General features: G+C 40.6%; 1 protein-coding gene across 3 annotated transcripts in view; it reads left to right on the top strand.

The window, feature by feature from the left end:
- SLC37A1 (solute carrier family 37 member 1) overlaps positions 1-14,555 on the top strand; it is a 40,576-nt gene continuing 26,021 nt past the window's right edge. For 2 of the 3 annotated variants that reach the window (XM_062000772.1, XM_062000753.1), the window contains exons 1-9: positions 1-137; positions 4,079-4,361; positions 5,929-6,010; positions 6,803-6,929; positions 8,768-8,846; positions 9,664-9,799; positions 11,782-11,858; positions 13,099-13,265; positions 13,972-14,009. In XM_062000772.1, coding sequence (XP_061856756.1) covers positions 4,306-4,361; positions 5,929-6,010; positions 6,803-6,929; positions 8,768-8,846; positions 9,664-9,799; positions 11,782-11,858; positions 13,099-13,265; positions 13,972-14,009 — 762 coding nt within the window. In that variant the 5' untranslated portion in view covers positions 1-137; positions 4,079-4,305. The remainder of the gene's footprint in view (positions 138-4,078; positions 4,362-5,928; positions 6,011-6,802; positions 6,930-8,767; positions 8,847-9,663; positions 9,800-11,781; positions 11,859-13,098; positions 13,266-13,971; positions 14,010-14,555) is intronic. The other variant, XM_062000762.1, reaches the window with a different exon arrangement.

Genomic DNA, 14,555 nt, shown 5'->3' with positions numbered 1-14,555 from the left:
CAGAGCGGTCCCGCCGCGCAGCTCCCGCGGCCGGGTGCCGATCCGCAGCCGCGCCCGGCCGCTCGGCTCGGCGCGGAGCAGGCCAGGCAGGAAGAAGGAAGCTACCGGCGGCGGGAGGACATGAGGAACAGCAGCGGGTAGGCTTCGCGGGTGGGGGGAAGCTGTGCACCTGCTGTGCCCGCGGTGGGGGCGGAGCGGGGGCGTCGCCGCCGCTTTCTACTTGTGCGGTGGCGGCCCCTTGCCCTGCAGGGTTGCTTGGAAGCGGTAGCTGTGGCCGGGCGGGAGGAGTGCCCCGGGTGTAGCGGCGCCGGCTCTCGTTGGGGAAGCTTCTGGGGCTCAGGCGTTCACCTTCCTGGCTACTACGGTCCCCGATTCTCTGTGGGGTTTTTTTTTTTTTTTTTGCTTTACCTTTTGTCTTGCTTTCCCCCTTTTATTTCCTCATAGACTTGGGTCGCTCAGACTCCCTTCCTCCGCCTCAGCCGGCGGGGCCAGGCCCCAAAGCCGGAGAGGATTTGTTTGGGGAGCCCCTAGTCTCCGTTGGTAGCGGCAGGAGTAGCCGCAGGCTTGTGCCCCTCAGGGTGCGCGGCTGTAGGCGGGAGCCTGCTGAGTAGTTGTAAGCCAGAGGCAAGAGCCCAGCCCAGGGCTGGCATTGAACCTGTCTGAAATCTCCCCGCGGGGAGTGAGCGGGGACTGCTGGAGGCCACAGCACCTCCTACCGCCGGGGAAGGGCCGCCGAGGGAGAGGCGTGTATGAGCCACCTTCTTCCCCCTCGGTCGGCTCGCGGCCTGGCCCCGGAGGTGAGGCTGTGCTGTCCTTAGCCGCGGCTCGGCATTGAGGGAAACTGGGTGGCTGCCACGGGGTCACTCCATTTGGCAGTAGTGCTCGGGGCGGTTGGCAGCTGAGGAGTCCCGAGATGCAGGCGTGGGTTCACTGGTTATTCACAAGGTCTTTACAGTGCTGTTGTTAATCTAAATGGGAAGAATATGGTCATTTATGGTCAGTTTATGGCTCAGGTGCAGAGCTGCTGGGTATTAAGCACAACATGCATGTTTCTGGAGGCCTTTTGAATCCTTAAGGACACCCATGACAAGGACTTGCATTAGCCACTGTCTCTGCATACACAGATTTAATGTCTGCCTTCCCTGAATTAATGTCTGCCCTCCGTGTTGTGCATAATGGGGCAAGGGCCAGACAGGAGCTTCACTCTGTCTCTCCAGCTCGCAACACAGCTGAGCCAAGGTTTGCAGTGGTAAAGGCCAGTCACAAAGGACTGTATTTTCCTGAAACAGGGAGGGAGCTGTATTTCAGCCAGTGCTGCAGGAAGCTTGAAGAAGTAATGCAAAGTTTGGAAGGAAAATATGGATTCAAAGTAAATATGAGACTGTTTCTTTATATGTTGCAGTATATCAGTTAGAAAGTGGAAGTCTTTGGTTTTGTTGTCAGATAAAATAGGTGCTAGAAATGAAAGAACATAAAAGTAGTTTGAATGAATTGGAGTTTTGTCTTTGGGCTTCATCAGTAAAACAAGTATAAAGGATGTATTGGTAAACTGGGAGTTAGGTGTTGTAGCGTGTTACATAGTTAATGTCATTTCTGAAGAGCAGCTTAGTTTTAAAATCTGGCTTAATCTACAGCAAAGTACATGAATATCAGAGGAACTTACAGATATAGGGAGAAAGAAATATTTTGTTGAGTAAATAAGAGCTCAGGTCTCTGCCTGCAGTAAAGAAATTGAAATCAGCCCCTGGTTGCAGTTCTCTAAACACTGCTGGTGGTCCACTTGTCTTTGCTAGGGCCTTATGGCTGGCAAGGATACACTGTTTGGTGTATCCTCTGTGCAGCAGGTGCACAGGTCGCCAGTCTTGTGTGACCACTTTGCATAGAAATGTTTTGTAAGATGTGTCAAGTATTTTTTTTTGTGTTTACACTAAAGCTGTTAAATATTAATCTTTGAAGTATTTTTCTGTGATAATTGTCTTATCCCATTATATTTTAAGGGAACTGTTTAAAGATGTTTATGAACTCAGATTTTTGTTCTTTGCTGGACTCTTACTTTTTTTCTCAGTAGGAATTTCTGTCACTTAGTGTGATATGTTAAATAATAGTTTTGGTGTTTGGGATAACTGTGAGAGAGGGGAAATAGGTTTTGGGATCACCCTGAAATAGTTACTGCAGGAGGAAAAATTCATTCTGACTCTGGAGTGCTTGTGCCTACCTCTTCTTACCTTTCATCTCCCGCTGCAGCTATTGACAGCTCATTTCAACCAAACATAAAATTACCAACACGCAGTTGTTGTTTTGAAATTAAGAGTTCAACTGACCTAACTAGCTAGCTGTGTCTGTAAGGGACAGTCCCACCTTTAGTCTCTACCGGATCAGCCGTTTTTTTAAGGTGGAGGTTTTCTAATGGATCAGCTACCTGAACCATCCCTGCATGACTACAGTTTGACAGAGAGAGGCAGGGACCTGCAGCTGAGGGTGGGAGAGGGGAGGAGGGTGTAGGGTTGCACTTTCCCTAACCCCTTGCAGCCTCAGAGGGAAGATAGGAAACTCTTGTTGCCTGGGAAAGATTATGGGGTTTGCTGATAAATTGCACAACAAGTTGCCTGATTGGGGTGGGGGAGAAGGTGGAACGTGCTGAACAAGATTAGCAAGTCAATTCACTTTTAGGAGAGGGAGGTGTCAAGCTGAACCTGGTTCAGGACACTGCGGGGAAGGAGGGGGGAGGGGCAGGGGGAAAGAAGAGTATGACAAAAATGTATTAGCATAAGGGAGGATGCCCTTCATCTTTTCGTGTGGTACTCTGTTGTGTGAAGAGATGGTAGTTTTCCTCCATTCTTGTGGAAAAAGCCTATAGGGATAGTTAAGCTTTCAAGTTGCCAGCTTTGACACAACAGGTACTGCTTGGTGAAGTCATTCAGCTGCCTGAGGAGGAGAAGTTGTGATTTTTTTTTTTTTTTTTTTTAGTAAGCACAACATGCCCAGGTTCAGACAAACCCTTGGTCTTGGCAGGTGTGTATTCTTAAAAGGATGTTTTGCATTAGCTCATTTCCCATTGTTTACCAGGAGAGCTAGTCCTCTATGCTACTAGCTTCTCATCGGGAGCATGGCACTGGCTGGTGTTAAGTACTATAGACCCTGGTGTGTTATTTGACATCCTGCTGGGGTGACTCTACTGTTAGCACACAGAGAGGAACAAGTTGCAGTCACACCTTTTACCTACAATACCTTTTGTCCTCTTACTCAACAGCTGGCTCAGACTTGCTGTGAAATAACAGTGCAGCTAGTTCCTGTCGCATTACCTGTAATAAAGGGTACTGTGCAGCTTTTTCTGTTGAGGGGCTTTTGCCCGAATTTGAATAAACAGGAGGAACTCTACAAGATTTTAATTAAAACAAACGGGATTGATGCTGTCACAGTCTTGCTCTTCTATGCGTGTCACGTTCACAGGTGAGCCTGCCTTCTCCCTTGTGCTGGATGAGCTGGTGAAAAAACTGCATTCGAAGTGTGGGTTGTTTGTTTTGGATTTTTTTTTTCCCAAGTTCCCTGATGATGTAGTGCTTTGTGCAGTACTGATATTGAGAGAGGGAGAGAGGGAGTGCTGGTCAAGTCTTCCTGGCAGCATTGTTGAGGAGCACCCACTCAAACTGGAGGAGTCTTTATTCAGAGCTGAAAACAGTACAGTTGTTTCAGACAAATTTCAACTTCATGACTGGTTGTGATGTGTTAAAATAGATCTTTATAAGGTGAGGAGTTGGCCGTTTGTAGTCTTCTGGGACAAAAGCAGAGCATTTTAATGTTAGCTTGCTTTTGATGATGTTCTAAGTGCATCTTTCCCTTTTGTCCCTGTTGCTTTATACTATGCTGACTTCCCAAAATAGATTATATGTGATAAAGCTCAGAAAAGGCTGTAATTTATATTGGCTTAAAATTCCCTGTTACATTTTTGACATCTAGAGGGTTAGTTACGGTAATTACTTGTCTCTGGAATAGATAATTGCTTATTCAAATGTCACAATTAGAAAGTACTACAATACCTCGATAAGAATATTTACTAAGCCACTTCTCTTATTTGAAGATCAGCAATTAACAAAGGCAGAGTGAAGAATTTAGCCACGCCGTGACTAAAGGTATAAGAAGAAACCTTCCAGGGATATCAACTCAGCAGCCTATCTTCCACGTTTGCTAGCAGCTTTGCCATCCCAGGGCTTCGGGAGGAGCTTTGTTGCGTGTTTTGAGGAACAGAGAACGTTTTTGCAAGGACGTAACCGTGTTGCCTAAAATTCGGTACGAGCTGGAGAGTAGATGGCTCAGCTTCCTCCTGGGATTCGCTTCATCACCTCATTTTCAAGAGATCAGTGGTAAGTCTTGAAGTACATTGGTGATCTTTATTTTGGACAATGCGAGTTTGTGTCTGGGGAAGATGATCCCTTTCCCTTGCTCTGGTTTTGTTTTCTCATCGTTTAATATAGACAACATGAAAACCTAGTCAATTGGTTAATAAATAAATATTGCTGACATTTAGAAAGTGAAGTAAATTGTTGGGGGAACCCAGACAGACCCTTCCTACTAGTCAAGTGTGCTAGAAAATAAAACCTTTTGTCCTTTTCTCTGCAAGGTATGTATTTGAAGGGATAAATTTAAGATATTAATTTTCAGAGTCTTAGGTGGAAGAGGTGCTCGAGGTCAGGTTTCATTCCTTAATCAGAAGTGTATTTTCTCCTCAATAATTTGTAGTGTAATATAGACTTGTAGAATTACAGTTGTAGTTCTTGCTACTGTAATATTAAAAAAAAAATAAAAGGAAGGAAAAACCAAAGCAAAACAAAAGCCAAAACATTCTGCTGTAGCAAAACTAATCCTGGAAGTTGGATGGCATCTTCTTGTGCTCTTGGAGGTAGAATAATGAGTCAATTATGTGTGAATAACAGAAAAACAATCAATGAAAGACCAAACATATCTCATTTGAGCAATTTTGTCACATGCTTTCTCTAGAAGCGAGGACAAAGTCATTTCAGTTTATCACCTGTGAGGATATTTTCAGTTGTGTGGGTGAATTACTCAACTTGCTGGATAACTCTTTGTTTTTAATGTCTCTGTGAATATGCCAGAACTATAAAACAAGGCTCTTGTAACATAAAAGTTTATAAGGCAGAAAACGATTGGAACAGGTTAATTAAAAATTAGGGACTGTAGTAGGCTGTGTGATACACATATATATGTAGTTCTGTTGGTGTTAATTTTAAGACAAAGGCTAGAAGAAGCCAGTAGATACAATCTGTGTATTGTTAAAAGCACACCTTCACAGAATGCTCTTAAACAATTGAAATGTGCTACTGGGAGAGAATAGAATAGATTAGATTGTTGTTGTTGTTGCTTAATGCTTGCAGTGACAGGGAGTTTGTGATGTCCTTTTAATTAAGAAGAACTGCAGAGAAAGACTGAAGGATGCCAGTGAGGTATGAGAGGCAATTCCCTCCCAATCCCAAAGCTGGTTAATTATGCCCGTGTGCTCCAGCTGACAGTACACAGAGGCAATGTCAGTCCCTCATCCTTCTCTAGAAATGGCTGATTTCTGTTGTTACAGAGGAAGGTAAAAGCAAAATCCTAAAAGCAATAAGGAAAGAAAGAATTAGTAAACCACAGTAGCCAAACTGACAATTCACAGAGCCATCAGTTATATTTTCATCATACCAGAGAACTGGATGAGGCAGTGAAATGGGAAAATCTGATTATCAGTATGTTAGCAGATGATATATAAGCAACTTAAACTGCTAGGGTGGTTCTTTCGGCTGTTGGAGAACACGAAAAAAAGTTCTCTTTCTCTGTTCCAAGATTACCAATGACTTGTGCTACGTTGTTATGTAATTTGGTGCTAAAAGTAAGTCTGAATAGAATAGTTTTAAGTGCTTTCTCTTTATGTTTTAGGTATAGAGCCTTCATTTTCTCTCTCACTTTCTTGTTGTATGCCAGCTTCCACTTATCAAGGAAACCTATCAGTATAGTTAAGGTAAGCAAGGCTGTATCCTTGTTTAAACATCCTTCTACTTCTGTCAAACACAGAAGTAGTTGTCTCTTTCAATATCTACTTTTGTGAAAGGCAATGTTTAACTTGGGATGGTTTAAAACTTGGAGCACCAATAGAGCTGTGTGCAGTGACATTTATTTGATAAACTTTAGTGAGACCACACCTAGAATATTGGGTATGTGTCTAATCTTTGGGCTTCAAACTTGAAACGGCTTTGCTTACACTTAATTCATGTGAATTCATCTAATTATAGGTATTTAAGAGTTTACAGATTTATATTAACATGTCTGGGAAAAGTTGTTTATAACTGAGGAGTCAAACATGATCAAATTCTATTGACATTCACAAGACTGTTCCAAAGACTGTTGAGCATCATTAGTCATAGTTGTCTATACACTTGGGACTGTCCCCAGTGAAGCTGGTGGCAATGTATTCTCTAATTCTATGTTTATTAGTTTATTCGGCCTGTATAACTTGCCCCCTGAGCTGTATTATATGTAACTGATGAGTAACAATGGGCAAGTAGCTTGGTATTAGTGAAGAATTTTTAAATTCTGCAGTATCAGATCACTGTAGCATGTTGTTTCTAACCCCATCATTATTTGTGTTATGGTGGCTCCACCCAGAAAAATACCAAGCCATTTGTAATGGCTACAATTTTACTGATTTCAGTGGGTTTGTCACAAGTTCATATAGAGCTGGAACTGTGAAATTTGTTGCTTTGTGGGGATTAACAGTCACAAGGGAATTTTCACATTTCCTTTCCTGAATCAGGGAGAGCTGCACAAGCAGTGCTCCGCTTCACGTGAAGTTGAATTTAACTCCTACAAAGTATATGCTGCCCAGATTCAACCTGTCAAAAAGCCGTCTAATGTATCTCAGTGTGGCTGGGAGCCATTTGGTAAGGCTTGGTTTTTTGTTTTTGTTTCTTTTCATTCCTAATAAACATCTGATATTTATAGATAGATTCTTGCCTCTCGCTGTTTCTTTTTCACCTGTGGAGGGATTCAGGAGATGTGTATGGGAGGGGTGTTTTTATTTTCTGTGTTTTCCCTGTTTTTTTTCCAAAGAAAGTTAAGTTGTGACTTGTGATGTCTTTCCTACTTAAAGTCACTTAAACAACTGATGTTAATTTATCTGTTATAGCTACAAGGTGGTTTCATTAGATCAGTTTTCAGTCAGAAAATGAGATTTGACTTTAGAATGCCTATTAAAGGAAAAAAGTGAAGAATAAAATAAATCATGATAGCTTTCTGTTGCTTTAATTCAAGGTCCAGCAATCATTTAAATGAAATTGCTTGGTATTTATCTAAACAGGAACTTTTCAGAGTCCTTATCTGCCAAGAAATAAGATTTTTCTCCTCCTTTTAATAGAGAAAAACATGGAGACTTTACTGCAAAGTAGAATTGACAGCTTACTCTGAATAGTTTATGGACCTGGCCTTTCACTTAATTAGAAAAAATATTTGCCTACTTACCATTAAATTTGAATTTAACTGCATTTGAATTTAATAGAGCTTTTGAATCATTCCTTGGCACCTTGAAACATCAGTGAAATGGAACAGTCCATTCTGTCAATGTGCCAGTCCACTCCAGTCTATCTAGCCATTCATTCTAATTATTCTTTAATTGGCAATTAAAAAAAAAAGTCCTACTCCTTCCAAAGATAATTAAAGATCTCTGGACAAAATTCTGTATACTAACTGCCTGCTGCAGAGTAACCAGTCTACTGAAATTATTTAGTCCCACAGGTTTCCAAACGTATTGGGATGCAGTTAAACTTGGTTGTTGTCCCTGGACCAAGAGGAGACAGAGTTTGCTTTTCTAAAACACTAGTTAAGTTTCTTAATGGAGACTTTGGTGCTCCCAGTGTCTTCCTTTCTTCTATGAAGACATAATTTATTGCAAAGCTGCCCCTTTGGGATGGCACTGAAGACTTGTTCTTTCAGCTCAGTTTTTCAGGCAGCATAGCTGGCAAGCTGGGAGTGACACTGAGAGAAGGAACACTTTAATAACTCTGACTTTATTCTCAAAGCCGTAGATTGTCACAAACTGTTTTTCATGGTATGAGCTCCAGTCTCTTGAGACTAGACTTGGTGTTTCTACCTGGGTGGAGTCCCTCCTGCTCTGTCCATCCTGCCTGCAAGTCTCATTTAGCTGTGATTATGGTCATTTGCTGTACAGAGCAGATTCCTGATTTTGTTGTGTTGTTTTTTTTTAATCAAAACTCTATCTCTGTGACTTATGAGTAATTGGAAAATGAAATGCAAAAGGCTTTAACCATTAAAAAAATATATTAAGCCAATACCTTAAAAGCCTGTGTGATGATAGATTATTTTTCTAGCCATGTTGGGTGTTAGGACATCACACATTTACAACACATCTTTTCACTTAAATAAAAGTCCATTAAAGTTTATCTTTTGTTTTGGCTATGGACCTGTAAAAAAAAGGACATCTTGTTAGTAACCATTTCTTCTCTTCCTGAATGCTGTCTTGAGTAGCATAGAATTAAAAATGAGCCTACTGACATGTTACCGGCAAAAGGGGCAGTTATAGAGATTTGGGGGTTTTTTTGTTAATTTTTTTTTGTTGTTAAATAAAATGTTTTGGAAAATGCATGTACATATTGAAAATTAAATGTCAGTGCATATTCACTGTCATTTTTTTGTAATATGTGAAAATGGTCGGGAAGTTATTGATACACTTAAACTGATACTTGGTTTTGAAAATTTTCCTTAGACAAGAGCAACTACCAACAGTTACTGGGAGCACTGGATTACTCATTTCTGTGTGCATATGCAGTTGGAATGTATTTAAGGTAAACCTTGCCCTCTAGGAAGCCTGCTTTATTATTTACTGTTAATTTATGAGACTGTACATCTTCTGAGATACTGTCCTTTCCTACAGTAAACATTCTGGTGAAGAATATGAACCAACATATGAACCCGAGTCTCCAGTGGTATTATACCTGTTAGTATGCAGAAAGCTTCTTACCTGCGCTCACCTTACCTGCCTTGTGCGGGAATGCTTTCCAACTTGCAATTCAGCCTCTCTCTCCTTCATATGCAATATGAAATATATGTCCTCTAACTGTATCAATCTCCAACTTCCACATGTATACTAAACTGATTGGCCTGGATTTCTCTGTAGTTGAAGGAGAGAAGCAGGCACCTCCTAAAAAATAATACCAAACCCATCCTAAAATGAGCAATATTAGCTGCTTTTTGGAGATGCTGCTTTTTATTGATTAAAATCAGAACCGCCATAACTAGAATCATTAGCAAGGGAGATGAGTCTCACTTTCAGTGGCTGGAGACATGCCCACCTTACTGGTCATTTGGAAAATGACTTTGTAAGTAAATGACTTCCAATGTGCTCCAGATGAGTAGCTCCCTAAAAGATGGTTGTGCCAGATGTCAACACTTGGCAATTAGTGAACATGAAGTGTTTGTTGTTTCTTCCTGTCAAGTTCTGCAAATTGCTCCTTTGCTGCCATGAAGGAAAACAGCAGTTACCAGTAAAGTTTCTTCTGAACCAGAATTAAACACCACAAAATATTCTTTATTTGTGAATGCTTGGGGTGTGATCTCATTTTTATTTAATGCCTTTCTTTTTATTTCCTTTCACATTTCAAGTGGAATAATAGGAGAACGGCTGCCTATCCGGTACTATCTGACAGTTGGGATGCTTGCCAGCGGACTCTTCACGGCAATGTTTGGATTGGGTTATTTCTATAACATACACAATCTGTGGTTTTACATAATGGCCCAGGTAGGCACAGTGTTATTTAGATACTGTTGAGTTTCCATGGTGCTTTTTAATGTTATATTGGGGTTTTTTTTCAGTTGCAAACACTGATTAGTGGTTGGGCGGGAGGATGTAAATGCTAGTGTGTGTTGTTGATACTGACAGATTGAAATGGTAGATTGGATAGTCTCAGGGCTTATTTTTTAAAAAGTTTTTTTTTTTAGTGGAAGAAGTCTTGTAAACAAAGTGTTTCAGTCTGTGTCAAATCAGTGATCAAATCTTTGCAAGCTTAAACGTGGGCAAGTTTTAAAACAAATGCATTTACTTTTTGTCAGTCTGCCACAATCTGAGTGAAGCATCCTAGCTTTTTCTGCAGGAAAACTATATTTCTACTGCTAATGATGAACAGTCTCCTATATTGATGTGTCTGAGAACAGGCAGCTTTTGTAAGGAGATTCATGGCGGTTTACAAAGCACATGTAGATCTAATCAGGTGTCAAAAGGATATTTACCATTGGCTTAAAATGGAATTTAGGTTAGTATCAGAATATGATTAGCACTTCTGAGTCATTTTGGACAGGTCTATATCCTGCACTGCTGCTTTCTTTGTGTTACTGCAGCAGCAATTTCCACTGGCATGTTTGCACGGCATTATCCAACACAGTATGCAGTGATAGTAACTTGAGTACTGCAAGCTATTTTTACTATTTCCCCAAGTCATCCATTTAACCATGTGACTGCTGCAGCAGTCTTGGTTTCTGTGATTTCCAAGACAGGAGCTGGCTCCTTTAGGGTTGAGCTATCTGTCTCTGACGGTGCTATGCCGTGTGATGTGGTCAGTGAATCCTGTAATGCCAGGAGTGGTCTCGCACCATCAGCCTAATTGACTTTTGTTGGACAGAATGAAGTTGTTTTGTGGCAGGTTCAGATGCTCCTTGAACATGTTAATTACTGTATTGTGATCATTGTGTTAATATGTAGTTTTAGGGAGGTTTTTAAGAGTGAAGGCGAGTTAGGATTTGTGCAGTGTAGAGGCTGACATAGGTCTTACTTCAGCCTGAATATAGTAAGTTCATAGAATCATAGAATAGCAGGGATTGGAAGGGACCTTTAGAGATCATCTGGTCCAACCCCCCTGCAGAAGCAAGTCCGCCTAGATCAGGTCACACAGGAACATGTCCAGACAGGTCTTGAAGATCTCCAAGGAGGGAGACTCCACAACCCCTCTGGGCAGCCTGTGCCAGGACTCCCCCATTTTCACAGTGAAATATTTTTTTCTTATGTTTAAATGGAACTTTTTGTGTTCCAGCTTCATCCCATTACCCCTTGTCCTGTTGCTAGATACCATAGAAAACAGGGATGCCCCAACCTCCTGACACCCACCCTTTAGATATTTGTAAATATTAATGAGATTCCCCCCTCAGTCTCCTCTTCTCTAGACTAAACAGCCCCAGTTCCAACAGCCCTTCCTCATAAGGAAGATGCTCCAGTCCCCTGATCATCTTGGTGGTCCTGCACTGGACTCTCTCCAGAAGTTCTCTGTCCTTCCTCCTTTCAGTTTCTTTACAGGTGTCTGCTACGCTTTTTAAAGTAAATGTCCAAAGTTACCCACTTTCTCCTAAAATTTTCTTTTCCTCCACTTTGATTGTGAACATGCTTTGCTGTGTGTTCAAGTTGAGATAAATGTTATGTTACTGTATGAATGTGAGAAATTCATTTCCCCATTCAGTTGGGTGCACTTTGATTTTTGGTGAACGTTTGATTGAATTACAAGCTTTAGAGTTTTAAATCATGAAATAAACGAGAGATGTAGGTAGGGGGAAGAATCTCCACAAAACATTGTAACTTGTTTGTTCTCGGAAAGGAATGCTTTCAAAACCCATCACTAAATTTCTGAATTCAAAGCATTTGTGTAGGCTTCCTTTTCCCAATGCAGCCCTCAGCAGGAATTGTGTAGGAACACGACTAATAAATAGTGCTTATTTATTGTTTTTCTGTACTTTCAGATAGCCAATGGGTTGGTGCAAACTACTGGCTGGCCGAGTGTCGTTACATGTATTGGCAACTGGTTTGGAAAAGGAAGGTAAATAATACATAATCCAAAGTACAAATCAATGCATTGTAGGCTGTAATATTAAATTTAAATATAATTTTTTTTCCTTCAGTATATTTTTTAGGGTGAAACAAGCAGTTAAGTAGATCTTTGAGGGGAGTTTCGTTTGTTATGCCAATAAGATGATCTATTGCTTTGAAGCGTTCTTCCTAATCTCAAAACAGGGTGCTATAGTAGCTTTTGTGATCTGATGTTTAATCTTTCAGATGAAATATTCAGAATTGAAATAAGAATAATTCTTGCAAATGTTAACAGTCTAAACCCACTTTCAATAAAGGCTGCTACTATGCCATTTTAATGTGGAATTTCCCATGTTTTCATTTGTGTTTCAAAGCAGTTGTTATGGTGTAACTCAAAAAATAGCTTTTGATCTGATATATTTTTTTTCTAACACACTTAAAGAAACTTGAAAATTTCATTTAAAAAAGAAAGTACATATGGGAACTGATTTTACCTTTCTTTTTGTCACTTTCTGTAAATCATCTTTTTTATTCCTCCCTTTATCCTGCATAATGATCACTCATAATTGGGCTGTTGCAGGTAAACTCCAGCTGAGGGCAAGGCAGTTTTCCCAGGACATACAAGGATAAAATCCAAAACTGCTAACTGTGACTTAAGTAGGTTTTTTGTGGTTTACGTTACTTCAGCTGGAGCTATTCTACAGCAGATCTCATCTGGGATTTCCGAGCAGACAGTAGTTTTATATGCCTGTTAGCCAAGCTTACTCACATGTTACCTCCTACTAGTGCCTAGCAAGTCCAGAGTATGGTCAGAAAATAGTGCATTCATCGGCCGTGTCCTCTACAGATTTTCTTGTGCATGATGAGTCTAACATATCCTGAAAGCGTCAGATTATTAGTGTTTGCAGAGGATTTTGGTTCCCAAAAGCATCAGATTTAGCATGCACACACTATGCAACGTCTACTTCCTTGTTTTTATCAAAGAAACTCTGCCAGAAATATGCAAGGCCTAGTGGTGCTATTAAATGCAGGATGATGCAGAGGTGAGTATTTAGAACACTCCTATATATGCCTTGAAATCGCCAGGTGAAAGACTATAACACAAAGCAGTCAGTTAAAAAGCAAGGTTGCAAATATTTCACTAACACCACAGATAAAGAGTCATTTTTGGGTACACTTTTCTCAAGACAGGAATGCTGTTGTTGGAATAACTTAGAAATGTTTGTGATTTTTATTTTTTTTAAATGCAGGAGAGGTTTGATCATGGGAATCTGGAATTCACACACTTCAGTAGGAAATATCTTGGGATCCTTAATTGCTGCTTATTGGGTGTCTACATGCTGGGGTCTCTCCTTTGTGATGCCTGGTGTTACCATTGCTGTAATGGGGATTGTTTGTTTCCTCTTTCTGATCGAACGTAAGTGCTTTGATGGGTTAGAACTGTGGGGGGCTCTGTTTTAAGCTAAATGACACAGTGCAAAGTGTATTTCTCAAGCTATGTCAATAGTTAAGGAACTTCTTCCTAGAATACTAAATGAAGAAGAACCTGACTACATATAAAGAGTTTATATGCTTAGATTCTGGCATACCTGAGAGAGTAATACCTCAAAATTTAGTCCACTGCCATGTCATTAGTTCTTTGTCTTCATAAATTGCTCAAGTCTATCTTAGAAGAATGTCCCACGTGGCTGCAATATATGTTCTGGGCTACCATTCAACCCATGCTCTCTGTAATCTGTACTATGGAATCTAAGAGTCATAGAGCAAGCTTTTGTCACTAGAAATTGAAAAGAAATCTCCTGTCTTTTCCCTATGTGGACTCAGAGGTATTAGAGTGAATTCTTATTTCACTCTGACTGTAGTGTCTCAGGAAGAAAAACGTTCTGTAGATATAACTAAAATACTGTCGTGAGCTGGACTGCACTTAATGTGGTCATAGGATGGGAAAGGTACTGTGGAGCACCCTTCTCTTTTTCTCTAAAGCTATGGTTACACATTTCTGCCAGGACTACTGTTGTGTTATCTGTACTGTTGACTTACTGTTGGTAAATTAGAATACTGAGAAGTGTTTAACAGATCTTCATTGTGCTTGTTTACTAACTGTGCATGGTTTTGTATTTCAGATCCTAAAGATGTGAGTTGCTCCTGCACACCATCTAGTGTAAGTGAATGCTTTTTCTGTTTGGATTTTTCCCTCCTCATACATGTGTTTATAGTGATGGTTCTGGAAATCAGACAATCTGCGTGGCCCTTCTGTGCAAGACTGTTACAGCTGACCCTATATTTGAGGGAATTATTGGTCTTTTGTGCTTCACTGGTTAACCAGTAACTTACTTTTTATCAAAGCAATGAGAGTCAAGAGGCGAATAAGTTTGTTTTAACTCAAGTTTTGGAATAGATGATTTTACTACAGTAAATCAAGTAAAAATTCTTTTTTTTTTTTTTTTTTTTGGTAATTCTCTGCTTTCCTCTGGTCTTCCTGGGCATCCTTAGAGCATTTTGAACCATTTCCTCCTGTTGCTTAGGGATGACATAATGAGGTAGCTGCAAACAATGTCCTGTGAAGGGTCTCAGTGTTTGAGAACCCTGAATTAAGCTTTGCAGAAAGAGCAAACAGCCCTTTTGCTGACATAGCACTAGTGAACCATGCATCCGTGGGCTTGGGAATGGAAAGTGGGATGTTCCCTTGCATAGAAGGAAGGACAGT

The sequence above is a fragment of the Colius striatus genome, chromosome 1, assembly GCF_028858725.1.
Source record: "Colius striatus isolate bColStr4 chromosome 1, bColStr4.1.hap1, whole genome shotgun sequence".
In the NCBI taxonomy this organism is placed as follows: Eukaryota; Metazoa; Chordata; class Aves; order Coliiformes; family Coliidae; genus Colius; species Colius striatus.
This window is presented reverse-complemented; position numbering and strand designations above follow the sequence as displayed.